Source organism: Brachyistius frenatus, unplaced genomic scaffold, assembly GCF_029030835.1.
Source record: "Brachyistius frenatus isolate BFR_SWC_R1_liver_20210118 unplaced genomic scaffold, ASM2903083v1 Contig_51, whole genome shotgun sequence".
NCBI classification, from domain to species: Eukaryota; Metazoa; Chordata; class Actinopteri; family Embiotocidae; genus Brachyistius; species Brachyistius frenatus.
In genome coordinates, this window is record NW_027210650.1 from 1,841,032 (window position 1) to 1,858,368 (window position 17,337).

The 17,337-nt window shown below is 43.8% G+C and overlaps 2 protein-coding genes across 3 annotated transcripts; one reads left to right on the top strand and one right to left on the bottom strand.

Annotated features, from left to right (window-relative positions):
• Positions 1 to 8,988: 8,988 nt before the first annotated feature.
• On the bottom strand, positions 8,989 to 13,628 carry twnk (twinkle mtDNA helicase). Of its 2 annotated transcripts, none has more exons than XM_069704625.1 (7): positions 13,556 to 13,628; positions 12,655 to 13,315; positions 11,769 to 12,471; positions 11,405 to 11,645; positions 11,201 to 11,308; positions 10,938 to 11,079; positions 8,989 to 9,952 (listed from the first exon to the last, which is right to left on the bottom strand). In XM_069704625.1, exons 2-7 carry the CDS (start codon positions 13,288 to 13,290, stop codon positions 9,626 to 9,628), a joined length of 2,157 nt encoding a protein of 718 aa, XP_069560726.1. In that variant the 5' UTR covers positions 13,291 to 13,315; positions 13,556 to 13,628; the 3' UTR covers positions 8,989 to 9,625. The 2 variants fall into 2 exon arrangements, with proteins under 2 accessions (XP_069560726.1, XP_069560727.1); XM_069704626.1 differs by having other exon boundaries at positions 13,537 to 13,585.
• Positions 13,629 to 13,868: 240 nt separating this feature from the next.
• mrpl43 (mitochondrial ribosomal protein L43) lies at positions 13,869 to 15,798 on the top strand. The gene is made up of 3 exons (XM_069704680.1): positions 13,869 to 14,113; positions 14,667 to 14,773; positions 15,167 to 15,798. The coding sequence occupies exons 1-3, from the start codon at positions 13,983 to 13,985 to the stop codon at positions 15,382 to 15,384; spliced, it is 456 nt and encodes a 151-aa protein (XP_069560781.1). The 5' UTR covers positions 13,869 to 13,982; the 3' UTR covers positions 15,385 to 15,798.
• Positions 15,799 to 17,337: the final 1,539 nt, after the last annotated feature.

Consider the following 17,337-nt stretch of genomic DNA (forward strand, 5'->3'; position numbering starts at 1 on the left):
TATCTTCTCGGATTATCTAATAGGGCCTATGAATGCTTTTTTTTTTTGCAGTCTGAAGAGATAATAATATCCTAATGTCACCAATGAATAAATAAACTGTAATTAAAAATTCAGTTTTGTGAGGGTTTTATTAAAACTTGTTTTGTTAAATATAAATATAGGATCGAGGTCAGTAGTTAAAATCCTACACCCAGTTGCCAATTTACTGGGGACACCTACCTAAAGCAGTCATTGTACAAATAGGTGGTCGTGAGAATTTGCGTAGGCCTACTTTATGATTTAACTTACCTTTGTGGCAGAGATGCACAGATACACTTATTTATTGCACACTTGCATGCTTTTACTTTGACGCCCAACTTGACAGCTTCCGGTGTTGTCCTTTACTTTGAGACGCTCGACGCACCTGAACTGCTCTCTCTCTCTCTCTCTCTCCAACACACACTCACACAAACACAAACTCACGCACACACATAAACACACACAACTTTGCCCTACTAAAAGCAGTAGTAGCACACGTTTCCTCCCAATCTGCCCTAAAGCCAGAACAAGTGAACATAGTAAGCTCTATTATAAGTAAACGTTCAATTTTAACAACTTTTAAAACATTAGAAACTCCACAAAGTATTAAATTACCACTATTAGAGCTAATTAGACACATTAGAGTATGATAAGTATTCAGTAAGGTGACGGAACCAGAGTGGTTGCGTTGTGAAGGGATCACAGACATCCAAAGTACAATGATTTGTGGAGATAACTTTAGCCCAGATTCAAAGAGCGTTCCGGCACAACCGGTTCTTTGCTCTGTATTCTAAATATGTAGAACGAGGTCATACCTGACTAACCTAAACCCTCTCAGACAAGCCGTTCTGCTCCAGCGGAGTAAAACAAGGCTATACATAGTCTGGTGACAGATATAGGACAGATTAAGAGGCACAGTGTTAATCAAGATTCTTGACATCTGCTTGTCATTTTTAGAGCTGAACTCTGGCCTCAATCCACGAAACATGTAGAAACATATTCTTAAACACGAGAATAAACAGACTTGTTTATGGGCTTTGGCTAAATGTCATTGCTTGGTGATTATACAACAGGTCGTCCTATATTATATATATATATATAATCACAAATAAATAAATCATATTTTGAATTTTAAATTCAGCAATGCAGAATAAAAAGTACAAACATCGCTGGAGGCCGTGCCATGTTTACAGCCTCAATCTAGTGGCTCAGTTTAAAAGATTTATTAGAAAAGTAATCAAACGTAATAATTACTTTGATGAAGTCAAAGAAATAGTTGAATTACTACAGTTTTAATCTTTAATCTTTTTAGTGTGTTGGTAAGTTAGCATCTGCTCATTAGCATAAAGTACAACTGAGACTAATGAAAATCATACACGAGTCACAGATGAAAATGTTCTATGCAACAGTTGTTGAGATATTTCAGTCTGGATCAAAGAGGTGGGCTCTTATGTTGCCATCATATGGCTTCCTGTGTGCAAAATGATCTGACTTCCTTTAAAGATAAACATGCTTAAACTTATCTGTAATCGTTTAAGTTGCTTTATTTATTTTTGTGTGCAGCACATTACTGAAATTTCTCTTAATTTTCAAAGAGCCAAACGCCATTCGCAAGGAAATTGGATTTCTGCCGCTTTGTGAAGCTGCAGTGGGGCTCCAGCAATCAGACCTGACGGGAATGGAGGAAAAGCTGCCCCGCACTTATCCGGGCCACTAGAGGATCCGAGAGGAGTTGTTAGAGTAATTGATAATTGTGTGTGGGTTGACTGCTGCGAGCCTGTTGATAACGACTCCCAAAATCAAACCTTTGAATCTGCTCTTTGCCACTCGAGCATGAGGACACTGAGTTCCCTGCTGCTGTCTGCTCCTGGCAGACTCCTATGCATGCTCAAGATGCCTATCGCCGCCCGAATCGGCCCTGCACATCTACAATTATGTTGTGTTGGCTGATAATGAACCCCTCCGTGTCCACTGCGAGCTCATTTTATTCACAAACATTCCGGATGGAGATAACTGGTGAAAGAGTAATTGGTAATTGGTCGGTGACGCTGCAACTCATTTCTCTCAGAAACGGCCCCTGGATCTCTGCTATTTGAGAGTCCATTTCCTGAATGTGAAACTGTAGTACTTTCCATTATGATACATTAGGCATGTGCAGAAGAAGCCAGGAAAAAAGTCCTTTTTAAGGTTTTCCCACGTGCCGTATAAAGGCATTCATATACTTCACTTTATATTCCCATTTGTGCACTTCGGGTTTGATTTACATGATGTTCAGTACGTGCAGTAAAATACGCACTAAAATCCCAGTGTTTGTATAACTTTATGCCTGAACCTCATATATTTCTACTATATCTCTCACTTCTCACAGTGTTTTTCATGTTTTTGTAGCTAAAATATATTAGAAAAAAACAAAACAAAAAGTCAGATTACTGAGAGTGTAAACTGTACATAAAATAAATAAACACTCACCCTGAAAGCCTCCAGCAGCAAGCCAAACAAAAACTAAGCAAAATAAACACTCAGCAAGGAGGCAACTGAAGCAAAATGCATGAATGACAAGTGGTGGTGGAGGTGGTGGTGGTGGTGGGGGGATGGAGGGGTGCCTGTTTCACCTTGATCTGCTGCTCTGTGTTGGGAGCTCAGAAAGGGGAAACAAACCAAACCACACATCACGTGCTCCGTGCTGGTTGTTCAGCCTCCCGGCTCTCTGATTCAGAACGAAATGGAAAGATGAAAGTTAATATGAACACCAGCTGAAGCTAAAAAAAAAAAAAAAATAAAATAAAGCTCAAGTAGAATTACAAAAAATACAACTGACAACAATATATATATATATATGCCAATAAGTCATTTGCCTAGATAAAAGATCATTTTGGTTTATTAACTTGGGTCTTAATGGCAGCTTTTGAAATGTTAAGATGATTTGGTTGTTATGTCTTAAAGAGTAAAAGCTCTGTCTGAACGATAGAGAGTGCAGAAAACGACATCTTACAGGTGATTTGATGGTTATTTTTGATGGACAGCAGATGGAGTCGTACCAAAAAAAACGGTATTTCCACGGAGGCTGCAGGCTCAGTAGTAGTATTAAGTCTCACACATTAGACTTTGTCCTTCAGCTGAACTGAACATATGGTGTTTACGCTTCAAGGACACGGCGATGATGAATCATATTTTCATACGTGTTGTAATGACAAAGCAATCAGTAACGGCCCCCACACACGTGCCCCTTCTAATCTCTAATCTCCGAGAGGCAGATGCTGTGCATGAGCGATCAATATTTCTGCAGGTTGGGAATAGCCTCAAATTTATAGTCAGAGCATGTCGCTTGATATTAATATTAACATTTCTGGCATGGTTCCACGCTGGCTCCGCATTATTATTTTCTGCAGGAATTCAGCTTCTTTTGTCATTGTTGTCTGGATCTGTGAGGTGCCAAAGACTCCCTCAGCCATCTAATCTCAGTGTCAGTGTGCCAACGGAGTTGCTTTGTCATTTATTGAATAGTGTTCTCAGTTTGATCCTCATCAAACGTGGGCCTTTTATAACGGAGCAGCTTAATTAAAATGTACGATAATTTCGTGCTGAGTATGGGAGGAATATTCAAAAGAGGCAAAAAATATCTCTCACCCCCCTCCCATCCGCTTTTCTTGATCTGTAGTTTCTGCACTCTGCCAGAACTGTTGGTCTTGAAGCGATAACATGCTGAATTCATATGTGCCTTATTTTCATATCATGGAGGATAGTGCAATGTTAGATAATCAGCTTAACGTACCATGCTTATGCTGATAATGCTTCAATTAACTGCTCCGGTTTCAGCGTCCGGGCTCCCATGAGGCAGACAGTCAGTGTGTGCACACAGGCTGAGGAGATTAGGCAGAGGGGGGGAGGGCTACGGAGGGGGGGCTCCTTTGAAGGTGTCCATGCAGACGGCTAATTTGGGACTCAATGGCCATTTTCTTTGGCCTGAGCTGTGGAGGATGCCTGGTTGGCTGCTGGCTAGAGCTGCCTCCATCTCTGGCTGGCAGAGTGAATTAACAGAAAGTCTGGTGTGAGGCGCTGGGGCCCCACCAGGCCCCCTCCAACTCCCCCATAAAGAAGTAGGACACTCATTTTGAACACTGGCTTAAGAGGAATGAGGCCCTTCGCTCAATAAAGCAGACGCCATTCGACGCCTCTCGAAGCCCCATTTGACAGTTTTCATCAACTACTCCCTTCACCCCAGACGCCAACTTTTATTTCCTGACCACAACCCCAACTACTCTCATCTCCTATACCACCATAATTACGCTCTTATTGTTGCCCCCCACCTGCCCCCCACCCCCACCCTGCATTTAACCTTCATGCGCTTTTTCCAGCATATAAAACAGCCAGAAGTGCTATGTAAGGTTGTGCACCCTCTCCAGTTCCCCTCAGGGCTCTTGAACGGCCTCCACACCCGTGGTGCCAGGGCAGATTAAGCCCCTCAGCGCTCTCTTTGGCTGTATCTCCGTGTTACATAAGGCCCCCACCCCCCACCTCCCCACCCCCGGGCACGCTGGTGTCTCTCAGAAAAGCTTTTTCCTGTCATGTTTGGAAAAGGCAGGACACGGCCGGTGGAGCACGGCAGGTGTTTACAGTGAGCCCTCTGTCACTGGGTGGTGGTGGGGGTGGGAGGAGAGGGGGGGGTGGACTGTCAGCTAAAAAGGCCCGTTGCTAATGCTACAGGATGGGTCAGCATTTGAGACATGGGCGCAGGGTGTCCTCTGAGGTGGTTGAAGGTAAAGAGGTTCAATTCACCAGCAAGGTCGTGAAGGAAAGCCGGAGCCTGCAGCTCAAAACGAGCGCAAACCAACAGCAACACACGCTGGTTGACCTCTAGATGTTTGTAGGTGCCACCCACAGGGAGGTAAAGCGCTGCAGGTACTCTCAGAGGACTCCAGTTCACCTTCAGCTGCACTTTTCTGCCACTTTGCAAGCTTCACACACACACACACACACACACACACACACACACACACACACACACACACACACACACACACACACACACACACACACACACACACACACACACACACACACACACACACACAAAAACGCACACATTTACTGTGAGTCATAAAGTAAGGGTTAGTTCAGAAGTAGAAAACAAATGACTAAGTATTGTGCCATTAGAATCCTTCTTTGGATCTTTGTGACTTTTTGCTTATGGGACAAAAAAGCAGAATAGTTTTCGCCTTTCGAGTTTGTCATAACGAGCTGAAACTGGAGTCCTTCTCCTGGTCTGAGAACACAGAGAGGAGGATGTTGGATGGTTATTAATATACACAGCAGCAGAAGCATACTGTTGGCAAATGTGGGTCAAACGTGCCGGGTGCACATGAGCGAGGCAGAACAGACCCCCTCTCCCTTGTGTCCTGACATTAAGGTGTGGGGGGCGGGAGGAGGGGGGGTATGTATGGGGTATTTTGAATCAGGTCCGGGTCCGACACAGCCCTGCGGTTTGCTCTGTCAGAGAAATGAAGCATGAACTCTGGGAATGGTGTTGTTTATTCGGATTTCAGATTCACTGTATCTGGAATGCAAAGATCGTGGTCTCACAGTTTCTCACTTTGAAGGAAAAGTTCCTGTTCTTGTTTCAAAAATAGATTTTTGTATTTTTTTTTTTTGTGATGTGCGACAGTGTGTTGTTGAACTTGCTCCACATACTCAGTGTGCCCCTCCGTGCACTCAATGTTCTCACAGCATGCTCTGTCACACTTTCTATTTTAATGTCAATCTGGCTCAAGTGACATTTTCTGTGTCAAGCAGAACCAAAACCAAACCAGAGCCAGAGTCGTTACATAAGACCTCAAAAATACATTCAAGTGAATTAAATGAGTTCGGTGAATGACATCTGTCACACATGAACTGTTTATAATTCAGTTGAACCCACCAAACTGCTTCAGCAATCATGCAGAAACGATGCAGAGAAGACTTAAACTTACTCGTTCAGCAGCTTCTCGTAATCATGAAACTATAACTGTTACAAAAAAACCACCCATTTTTCTGAGCATTTTGCCTTAAAAGTGGAGCTTGACAGGGTTTTTCCTTTCTACTGTTGCTGAGTTAAAACACTTCTGAGCTGACCTTTCTTTGATAAATACAATTCTGTCACCGTAACCAAGATCAGATGAAAATCCTCTGAATACGATCCCGTCTCGGACATTTACTGAAGTCCGTTTGCGGCATCAAAGCGTCCAGCTGATTAACTGTGACCGAGGGTTTGGAAATTACCTCCAGACTTGGTCAAATAGTTTTCTTAATGAAGGGCAACTAATGAGGCGGAGAGCTGCATGTCATGTACCCATGCGTCCCATCGTCAGCAACGCTCGGAGCAGCTCTCAAGTCCATTTTTTTTCTTTTTCGCTGTTTGTGGAGTCAGTTTATGGAGCAGATTACTGTTTCTTTAGGAGAAGCACTCATTATGTTTTCAGTGGATTTTAAGTGATAAGAGGAGGGATTAACGGCAGCTGAAACATCTTTTCTTAGCCTCATTTCGTTCACATCCTCTCCCATCGTGTGGCGTCTCGTTGAAGTGGAATTCTTTTGGTCTCTGCACTGTTTGTTTCCTTCTTGATTAAGAGCTGCGTAACTCAAGTTGTTTCATCTCCTCCCCTCTCCAGATGGCAACTATTTAAATAGGCATGCAAAGCTCTGATCAGCAGACCATCCAAAACAAAGGAGAACAATCAGACGTCCACTCTGTCGTACAGAGAGATTTCAGCATTGTTATACGTTTCCACCACCTGTTTTCTCAGTGAAAAGAAAGAGAAAACTTGCTATATTTCAAACAGCTTATTTGGATGAAGCTCAGTAATACTATGAAGTCTGACTATGTAACTGTGCATGCATTCAGCTCATTTATTCCAATTCTTGTTTGTTTTGTTTTGCCTCTTGAGGAGCTGGCAGGCGACAGAGCCGCCATCATCTAAGGCCTTGAAGCACAAAGAGCCCCATTCAGAGACCTCAGAAGCCATATCCCTCCCAGTCAAGAGGACACCCAGACCCATCCAGCACACAGCCCGCAGTCATTATGGAGCGCAACGTGTACTTACACAGCAGTAACACATTCACAGGAAAACATTCGGCATTAAAGGAAAAGGTTCAGAAAAAGAAGAAATGAGAGCAAAGGGCCATCATCACATCTGTACACGAGCTGGTCTCCCTCCCGCCACCTCACCTGCAGGGATTTACGCTCATCAGACACACGCTGGAGTTATTCCCGCAGCTTACAACAATATCTGACAAGTTTCAGCTACCCGAGGAGCTCGGGGCTCCACATATCATGTGTAAGCCGAGTCCGGTGCCAGGAGCTTCCCGGGACCGGGCTGTCGGAGAGGGAGCCAGCAGAGAAATCAGAGGCAGACCGAGAGGCCCCCGATCTCTGTGAAGTCCACAATGAGGCAAACAGCAGTATTAAATGGGGAACTCTGCTTACAGGTCGCAGGGGGGTGCTTGCTGAATTTGCGAAATAACCCTCAGTTCGCCTGCTATCAGACAGATATCATCAACACACATCTGTCCCAAATAAATGGGATTGGTAGGGGCCTACCAAACCTACCGGTAGGTTCAGGAAGCTGTGACCTATGACCATTAGAGAGGACAGGCGAAAGGTGTACCAGATAAACAATAAACATGTGGTCTGATTAGCAGGCACCAAAATTACTTGGTTCGATTTTGGCAGCACAACTTGGCTCGGCTTAGGAAGAAACGCAATACTTTAAAACTCTAGTTAATTTACGAAAGTCCTGTTTTTGGACCATCCAACAATGCCAAACCCAGATTCCTACCACGTAGGAAAACATTTGGAGTTAGAAAGAAGCCCCAAACCCCAACTGCCAACAGTTCAGTTGCATTGTGGGTGATAATGGTGCCAGGTTTAAAAAAAAAAAAAACTAAAAAAAACTAGAATAAATAGAATTTAAAAAAAATACCAGGACTGTTTCTGGTGTGATAGTCGGCGATAGTCGTAGACGGCGTTAATCAGATTCCCAAAGTTCTAAGATCTTATATTTTTGTCATGCAGTTCTGCAGGGTGAGAGTGAAATTTATTCACTATGAATGCCAAGGTAGCAAATCATCAAAAAAAAAAAACACGCAGGCACTTTTTATAATCCGCCACTGAACTGCTCCCTTAAAATCATAAACCTGATTTATTTGGGTTTGCAGTGACTGCGATGAAGAACGACACTTCAGCCATCAATACATCCTGCAGCGCAGCGCCGACCTTCTCACTCCTGAAAGATGGCTGATTCTACCGCGTAACCCCACACCAGTGCAGCCGGGGCAGGGCCGACTGATTTTACCTGTGAAATATTCATGTGAACATGTTTTAAAAACACTCTGCATTTATTAAAAGTCACTCACTCTAAATAATGGATTGTGTAATGTGGCACCGTGAAGGGAGGAGGGGGGGGGGGCATAAGACAGGTGCGCTTCAACCCATGGATACTCATCTGCCTCTTAACATTATGTGTAATATGATCTTGTTTAATTATCAGTGTTCAAAGGCAGGAGGGTAAAAGCAGGCGAAAGATCTCTCATTTCCTGCAAATTGACATTCTGGTAGAAACATTTATATATCTAAAAAAAAAATTAAATGCATGCCACGCAGTGGGAGGGGGACTGCACTGCTTGCTGTTTTAACACAGCAGAATTAAAAATGTTCTCGCTAATGTACGAAGTTTTTCCTCTGTCACGCTCGTAGTTATTTATAAATCAGGCAAACATCTGGTGCAAGTGGCTTCAGCGATGTTAAAACAACTGCTGACATAGCCCAAACACAAGCTTTTAATCAAAAGCACGTGTTTGTGTTCAGCCATGGGGGTTTTAAATAAGAGCAGCAATACTTCCTGTGGAGGTTTTGTTAGCTGTAGTTTACTGAACTGTTAGTGTGAGCACACAGCGCCCCCTGTTGACCACAGAAGAAAACACAATTAAAATCTCAATCAGAGGCATTTTATTATATAAGCAGCTCATTCATTAAATCATAGTAGTACAAAAAGTCAGTAGAGAACACATAATGTGTGCAAGCGCTTGTATCATCCCGGCAACCAGACAGTGACAGTGTAACCGTGGAAATACAGCCCGGCCCGTTTAAAACAGCAGCTCTGTGTCACAGTGATGTTTGAAATGGGAGAACAAGTTTAACTGTGTTTGAACACTTTGACGGATAATTCAGCCACACTATACGGGAGTATGTTAATATTCAACAGTATGTTATGGCTGCAGTGAAAAGCTTTAAAGACCGTGTCGGAATTTAAAATTGACTTCAACACTTTCCCAACATCATTTTATATTCTGGTTTTCAAGTACTTTCTTTATTCTATTACAAAAATAGACCTTTCACGAAATCATAATTTCCTGGATTATGAATATTTATGTATTTATATTCAGCTTAGTTGAACCTTGTGTTATTGACATAAAACTGTCAAACCGTGATCTTTTATACAAAAGTTTGGAGTCTGGCTCAGATTTAACTTTCAACCTTTAAATGTGGATATGGTCAAACTGACCCTTGATTAACAGAGAACATTATCCAAACTATGAATTACCCTTTTTTTTTTCAATATGACATCTGGATGGTTTAATCTCCAGCTGTCTTGACGGGTCGTGGAGTCTTTGGCGTTTTTGTTGCTTTCTCTACCTTTTCTTTTTTAACTTCTTCCTTCTTCGATGCCGCCGTTTTCCCTTCGACCTCCTCCTCGTTTTCCGGCTTGATGGTGACCTTCCTCAGTTTGTGTTTGCCTTTGACGGGAGTCGAGAAAGTGAGCGAGGACTTGATGAAGTCCAGGGGGAAGATGCCCACGTCTCCGTCGAAGCGGTTCTTGGTCACCTGCAGGGACCTGCGTCCGGGACACGTCACCAGCTTCTTCTCCTGCAGGATGAGGACGTTGTCGGCCTCTTGGCTGGCCTGGAAGGGGGTTAAAGGTCAAAGTTTGGCTTTTTTTTTTTTTGCTGCAGGTATCTCTGTCTTCAGAGCTCCATGTTACTTGGCCTGCTAAGCCAACCTGCCCAGTGTTTGTCTTTCTACGCTGTTCTTTTCTCTCTCTGCTCTCCCCTGACTCCTACCGGTCGAGGCAGAGGGACGTCCTCCTCTCAGTCTGGTTCTGTCGCAGGTTTCTTCCTGTTAAAAGGAAGTTTTTCCGTCCTGCTGTCTCCAAAAGCTTTCTGTTGTGGGAATTGTTGGGTTTCTCTCTATAATATTGAAAACTCCCGAACTTGAATGTGATTTTGGCACCATACAGAGTAAATAAATTGATATTGAATATGTTTCTTAGTTACATCAGATAATTGCAGATTTGTAAAGAGGGTCATGACGTGTGTTTTTAATGACATCATGTAAATAAAGGTGTTTATTAAGGTGTCATAGTCTTAGATATTACATTTAAAAATCAGAAGTGCACGAAACTCAAAATCAAAAACACGAGTGAAAATGGATGTAAAATAAAATGATATGTACTAATGAACACAATAATGGTTTGTGGCTGTAGGCAGGTTGTGTGTGATGATACATTTCCTTTTCTAGTGTAACTCCTGGAACGGTATTGTATGAGAGTAAAAGCTATATTATTATCTGTTTGATTAATGTTCCTTTTTTTAATTGGCTCTGCCTTTTTACTAGATATCATAACAAATTGCAAATTTTATTGTATTTTTGCTATTTTTTGTAAAATAAACATTTGCGTTCTTCCCTCTCTTTTGGAATTTAAGTGTACATGTTTTAAAATAAATTCCTAAAATTGATTTCACTCACATTTCCCCCCTAGATTACACAGTCCTCATTAAAACATGGTAAAAACGTCAGTTTCCTTACCGGTTCACCTGAACTGAAAACAACACGTTTCTTTTTAAAAAAAAAAAAAAGGAGGGGAAAACATTTCCCCGCTTCACTGTACCTTAGCGGAGCCAAAGATGGAGGCGATCTGCAGCTCTCGGTCGTCCTCTTCCTTCCTCGGGTGAATGATCAGAGTGACGTGGCAGCTGCTGTTGGTGGCGAACTTCCTGAAAACCCCAATAATGTGGTCCTGCACCGCAAACCTGGATCACAACGAATAACAATGTATTTCCTTCATTCATTCATTTAAAAAAAAAAAAAAAAAAAAAACAGACAAACACGATGGACATTATTATCTTAACTAGAAGTATATCTCATACTCACTTGTCTACCGAGAGGTTTTCTTGTCCCATCATGAACTGCAGGTTGTCAATGATGACGTGGTTGATATCGTAGAGGTAGACAGCGTGTTGCATCGTGTCCAGCACCGCCCTGTAGACAGCAGGAGGAGAAGGCTCAGAAGGTCACGCTTCCCAACAAATGAACCGATCAAAGTGTGAACTTGTTTTGATTCCCGATCGGACTCACTTGATGTTCTGCTGCCCGTGAAAAGTCATGAAGTAGAGCGGCAGCTCTTCGAACTTGTCCGCCCAGAAGTCGTACTGCTCCAGGTTCTCCTCCAGCCTCTGCATGGCGAACTGCGTCAGCATGATCTTGGCCAGACGCACGTTGTTGATCTCGAAGCTGCCCCATAACGTGTTGACGCCCTGCATGCAGAGGTCCAGGGCCAGCTCACTGATGAAGGTGGTCTTCCCACTGCCTGTAGGACCTGGTTAAAAAAACACATGATGATGGTAAAGTGTACGGGGTGGATAAAAGATGATAGAACAGATCATTTTATGTTGTTTTTCACTGCTTGGGCTTTGAAACTTCCGGATCATTTACACGGTACCTGTGAAAACAGTCAGCTCTCCCTTGCGGTGTCCCTTCAGGATCCTGTTGAGCTCCAGAAACCGGGTCCACTTCACTCCGGCCACCTGGTCTGTGTTGAGCAGCTCCCCGTACACGTCCTCTCTGAGCTGCTTGAAGGACACTATGGACTTGTGGGCCGCGGGGATGGAGGCTTTGATAATGCGGCTTAAGTTCTTGCCCTGGGCCAGCGCCTCCACCGGACACGGCTGGTACTCGCCGGGCCGCACCAGCGAGCAGCGCTTCAGACCCAGCTTGCGAGAGAAGATCTTGGAGGCCTCCCAGGAGCGGATGTCTCCTCCCAGCCACAGCGTCACCCGCTTGAACTGCTCCAGGTAGGGCAGCAGGATCGGCGGGAGGCAGCTGACCCCGCGAGGAAGAGCGACACTGGGGAGTCCCGTGGCCTGACTCACAGCCAGAGTGTCCAGCTCATGACCCGTCACCACCACTTCAGAGTCCAGGCGGCCCACCAGCGGGAGGCCAAACAAGTTGTAGTAGGAGCTGCACTTTGGGACGGTCGCTTCATTATAAGTGACTTTCTCGTCGTCGGACCTTTGGGCCGACAGGAGCTTGATCCCCTTCAAGGAGGACTCCGGTCCACCGAACCAGGGGAAAACCAGACTCTTCGTCGGCTTGAAGAGCCTCACACCAAACTTCTTGAGGGTTGCGTGAGAGATCTTTGTGATCTGAAAAAAAACCCAAAAACGTTGATTCACATTATGATTCTGTGGGGAAACTAACCCTCAGGCCATCTTGAGATGGTTTGCAAACACCTGGTTAATTCTAACTTAAGAAAAAGGAAAACATAATAAAATACAAGATCATAAACAAATTTAACATCCAAAATACCAATTCACGCTCAACAATACCTGGAACATGGTTTTAATCAGCTGAGCTTCGTCCTCGGGGATGTCGGTGAGGGGCACCGAGCTGGACCAGATACTCTGCACCTCCCTCAGCTCCCACTCCCTCTCCTCCTGCTCCTCCACGCTCTCCGGATACCCCAGCAGCACGTGCGGGCTGAGGAAGTCCTGCTCCTCCTTCTGCATCACCTCCAGGCAGTCCTGGAGGTCCTCCCAGCTCCCCTCCACCAGCGTGTCCATGCACAGAAACTGCCCGGTGGTTTTGTCGACGAACAAGGAGAAGCCGTCCCTCCTGTCCGACGAGTCCACGAAGATGCTCGGGATGTGCAGGCAGCTGTAGCCATCGTGGATGGGGATATCTTTGGAGCGTAGATACAGCTTGATGTCTGTGACCGTGATGGGGCTGGCGGGGAACTCCACGGTGGACTTGGCGTCCTTTTTGTAACCCCTGGCCCGAGTGTGTGCCAGGAAGCAGCCTGCGGACGGAGGTTTTAGGACACTCGGAGCCCCAGCAGGCCTGTGAAGGAGCCTCTGAGCGAGAAGTCTCAAACTTTGGGATGAAACGTGTCTTTGGTGGAGAAACCTCGGGGCTGCCACCTGCATGAGGCAGGCGGTGCCCTTCAGCAGCAAGCCTCTCCACATCGGTTATCTGCTCAGCGCATTGAACCTGCAAAAGACACGAAGAAACATCAGCTTAATACAACATCAAGCAAAGTCACAAAGACTATTTTTGGGGGGCGACCTTGCTTGTCAGAAAGTAGACAGGCAGTGAGGCAGAAATATCTCTGTTATTTTGGTTCATACAGACACAAACCGGACGTGAAAACTAGTGTGCACGTATATGGAAGACTTCACTCAAAAATAAATGGCGTTTACTAAAACAACAACCTCCAGAAAAGCAGCTTACTGGCTCTGATGTCTGTCCTCATCTTCCCCCCATGCTCCACTGTAACCCGGGCTTTTCGGTGCGTCTTCAAAACAAGTCCGTGTGAAAGGCAACGAACTGGAACGATTCAATTGGGAAATTACATTTATGTCTAGCGTGTATTTACTAATATTTACATGTAAAAAAAAATTGGATAAAATATAATGTGACATTTAACATCTTAATTCGGTGATGGAATACGTTTTTATTGCGTAGTTTTATTTTTGTTTAAGCGTCACGTCGAGGTGCGTGTTCCCCCCCGGAACTTTGTTTTCCGAAGGACTGCGCTTGTCCGCACGCCCGTCCCGTCGTCCTCTGTGAGTTTCGTAGCTGTTTAACGTATTTAACTGGTTTATTTTTTATTTATTTTTTGCTCAGCGGTTTTATTTGTTAAATCGCCAGTTAAACGATGACATCCAGAGGGACGCCGAGTCGCTTCCTGAAAAGTGTCCTGCAGAACGGCGTCGGTCGGTACGTCTGCCAGCTGAAGCGAGTCTCCCTCATCTTCTCCAAAAAGGGCCAGAGCTCGTTGGGAGCCAGGTAAAGAGAAAACAAAACAACAAAACCAGACGGATGCGATGCTTTTATGTACATAATCTTACAGTTCTCCTCTCGGTAAAGCGACAGGAATCGCGGATATTGTAGGAGAGGAGTTTAATCGATTATTTATTGCCCTGATAAATAAAGGATTTCTATTCTGAACAGCTGTAGTTTCATTTACAAATACCCGATTATTATAGCTTCATTTATTACTGCTGATCTTATAGGTACTATTATATTATGTCATATCGTAGGTATCCCTCACATCTAAGTATAAAAGCATCCAGAAATGTATACTTAAAGTAATATACCATATAATTGATTATTATTATTATTACTCATGTATTAACCTACAAACACCTTTTAAATGTTATATCTTTTTTTTACTATAGTTTAATCTGTAAAAAAAAAAAAAAAGTATCATCATTTCCAAGCAGTTCATGCATCTGCCTGTAAAATTTGACGTTGTGCAAAATGGAAAAATTCAAGTAAAAAAAAAAAAGCAGCTTCACAGTACTGTACCTGTGGTAACTGTTGTTTTCTTCCTCTTCAGGGACTTTATTGAGGAGGGAGTGGTGGATTATGCCAAGAAGAACCCTGGAACTGTTGTGTATGTGTCTCCTCAGCCCATCAGGGTGCCAAAAATAGTTGCAGAATACTGTAAGTACTCCCGACTGAACCTGAATTTCTGTCTTCGTTACACGATATTATTTTTCATCTCTAAAGCGTATATCGTGCAAGAGAGCCGATAAAAAAAAATTATAGATGTATTGATGCATAAAGAATGTGTGGCTACTGGAATTGGACAATAAGGCTTATTAACATGAGAAGTAAAGAAGTAGAAAAGCGGTGAAGTTGCGCTCTTTGATACTGCAGGGGGCAGTACAACACCACCTCTACCTCTTTCAGGTAGAAGTTAAAAGGCACTGGGGGGGGGGGGGGTTCACATGACTCAGTTCATTAGTGTCACTCAAGACTCGTAAAGTTTCATGTTTGTAGCTGTTCCCTTCAAAGTCACTCGGTGATTTTCTTCTTTTTCCCCCCATCTGGCAGTAAACGGCGCCGTGAGGGAGGAAATCATCACGAGCAAAACGTCTCCGCAGATTTCGGAGCTTCTGACCAAGCTGACCGGTCAGTCCGGCCTGGAAGTCATCCGCATCCGCAAACACTTCCACACGGACAGCCCCAGCGTCCAGGGCCAGTGGCACCCTTTCACCAACCGGCCCCCGTCCATCGGCCTCATCAGACCACAGAAACACGACGCTGAATGAGAACTGGCCAAAATTAGAGTCAAGAACATTTGGACGTTTCCGAAAGAATTACTGCTCAACTTCCATTTCGTCTTAAATGTCTGACATCTAAATTAAATCACAGGTCAGGCAGTTCTTCAGTAATTAATGTGTTGGATATTGTCTTGAGTATTTTGTTTTGCTTCTACCCTCCTGTTTACTGGCAGCAGCGAAAGCCACTCGCAGAGAGACGTGCAGAGAACCGGCTCTGAATGCCGCATTTGAATAGACTCCACCAGAGGCTTGTCAGCCGGCATACTAAAAAAGCAGATAACTGTTTTTAATCTCAAGGTTATTTGAAGATTTATCCAATAAATGCAGGATTCTGCAGGACATGGAGGTTTGTATGAAATAATAATAATAATAATAAAAAAAAAGAAGATATTCTTTGTTGAAGTGATTTGTGGAGTGGTGTTTAAATTTAGATTTTCCTTTTGAGTTGTGTCGGAGCAGCTTGTCAGAGGATCAACAGAGCAAAACTGATTGCAGTTGTTCTGTCTGCATCATTAAGTTTGAACTGATTTAGCTGCAGCTGAAACACTTCAGACATGAAAAGTATCAGCTTTTTTTTTTTTTTTTTCGTTTTACCTGTATGTCACGGGGAATGTTTTTAGCACTTTAATACTGAAGCTTGAAGGTGTCCTTCCTTGCTGCACATCCTTAAAACGATCCAGAGCTTAAATGAACATGACAGATGGTTGTGTTGATAGCTTGAGGGACAACCCTTAACCTTCAGTGTGTGTGTGTGTGTGAGAGAGAGCTGTCCTCTGCGTACAGGCTGTAAACGCCGAACTCAAAACTCCTCCAGTGGGTGATTTGTTCAAATTCAAGCGAGGCTGATGTTGGCGAAACTACCAGCTGCTTTCTTTGCAGTTTCTCGACCTGAATTCATCTTTTTATTTTGGACTGCGAAATGCGTCCAGCGTCGACCTCAGCGCTGTTCCCAACAAAACAAAAAAAACACAGATACTATACAGCCGAAGATCTTTTCATCACACAAATACAAATAAGCACATAAGAGTGTATGTTGGCCCCAGGGCTGATTGATGGTTTCTAATCTGCTGGTATATAGCGTATAACTCTGGCCACAGGAAATGGTTCAGCTAGTTGTGAAAATGTATGTAGAGTCGGGGAGTGACATGACTACAAAGGATGGTGATGAGGCTCTCTGCGGCAGCGCACTGCACTTGCTCTCTCCCATATATCTGTACTTTAGCATTTTAGATAAAAAAAATTTTTTAAAAAGCCTCAAACATAAATACAGTTTTAATAAACGATCTGCACATTTTAAAATCTCCAAATGTCAACTATAATTAAAGTGTACAGTCAGGAGCATTACAACATGAGGAGGATAAAAATGTGTTATTTCCTGCATTTGAATTGATCTATTACAGATATCACACCCTGATGGGAAACAGGCACAGCTTGACCCATGCCAGGACATTAAAGGCTCTAAATAAAATTGCTGTTGCTAAGTTACAGTCTTTAACGCTGCTCCGAAAATGGTAATTTCCGACCTCCCTCCACACACACACACACACACACACACACACACACACACAGCCCTGTCAGAGCCACTGTGTATGTATATAAATGACTGTGCGGGTGACGTGGGATCCGTCCCCAGCGGAGGACAGCGGCCTCGCCACGAGCTAAAAACAAACCGGGTATCGTGTGGCATCTGGAGAATTGAACTCAGCGTGGACATGTTCTGCATGTTATTTCATGAGCCCCCCCCCCCCCCCCCCCCTCCTCAGGGCTGTTGACAATGAGCAGGTTTTTTTGTTGTTGTTTTTTTTACACCAAGCTGAACATAATGCAAATCGTTTTTTTTGTGTGTGTGCAAACGCCAGTGGAAATTTTAATGGACTGAAACAAACAAACATGAGACTCAACATAAGAAAAAAGTCTCTTCCTGTCAACAGCAGGTGGTTT

Excerpts from the sequence above, each read along its gene's own strand:
- twnk (XM_069704625.1), bottom strand. The coding sequence starts at position 13,290 with ATGTGGAGAGGCTTGCTGCTGAAGGGCACCGCCTGCCTCATGCAGGTG. Across the intron at positions 12,472-12,654 it reads TGATTAAAACCATGTTCCAG|ATCACAAAGATCTCTCACGC; the intron begins GTATTGTTGAGC and ends GTTTTTTTTCAG. Across the intron at positions 11,646-11,768 it reads AGAGCTGACTGTTTTCACAG|GTCCTACAGGCAGTGGGAAG; the intron begins GTACCGTGTAAA and ends TTTTTTAACCAG.
- mrpl43 (XM_069704680.1), top strand. The coding sequence starts at position 13,983 with ATGACATCCAGAGGGACGCCGAGTCGCTTCCTGAAAAGTGTCCTGCAG. Across the intron at positions 14,114-14,666 it reads CAGAGCTCGTTGGGAGCCAG|GGACTTTATTGAGGAGGGAG; the intron begins GTAAAGAGAAAA and ends CTTCCTCTTCAG. Across the intron at positions 14,774-15,166 it reads AAAAATAGTTGCAGAATACT|TAAACGGCGCCGTGAGGGAG; the intron begins GTAAGTACTCCC and ends CCCATCTGGCAG.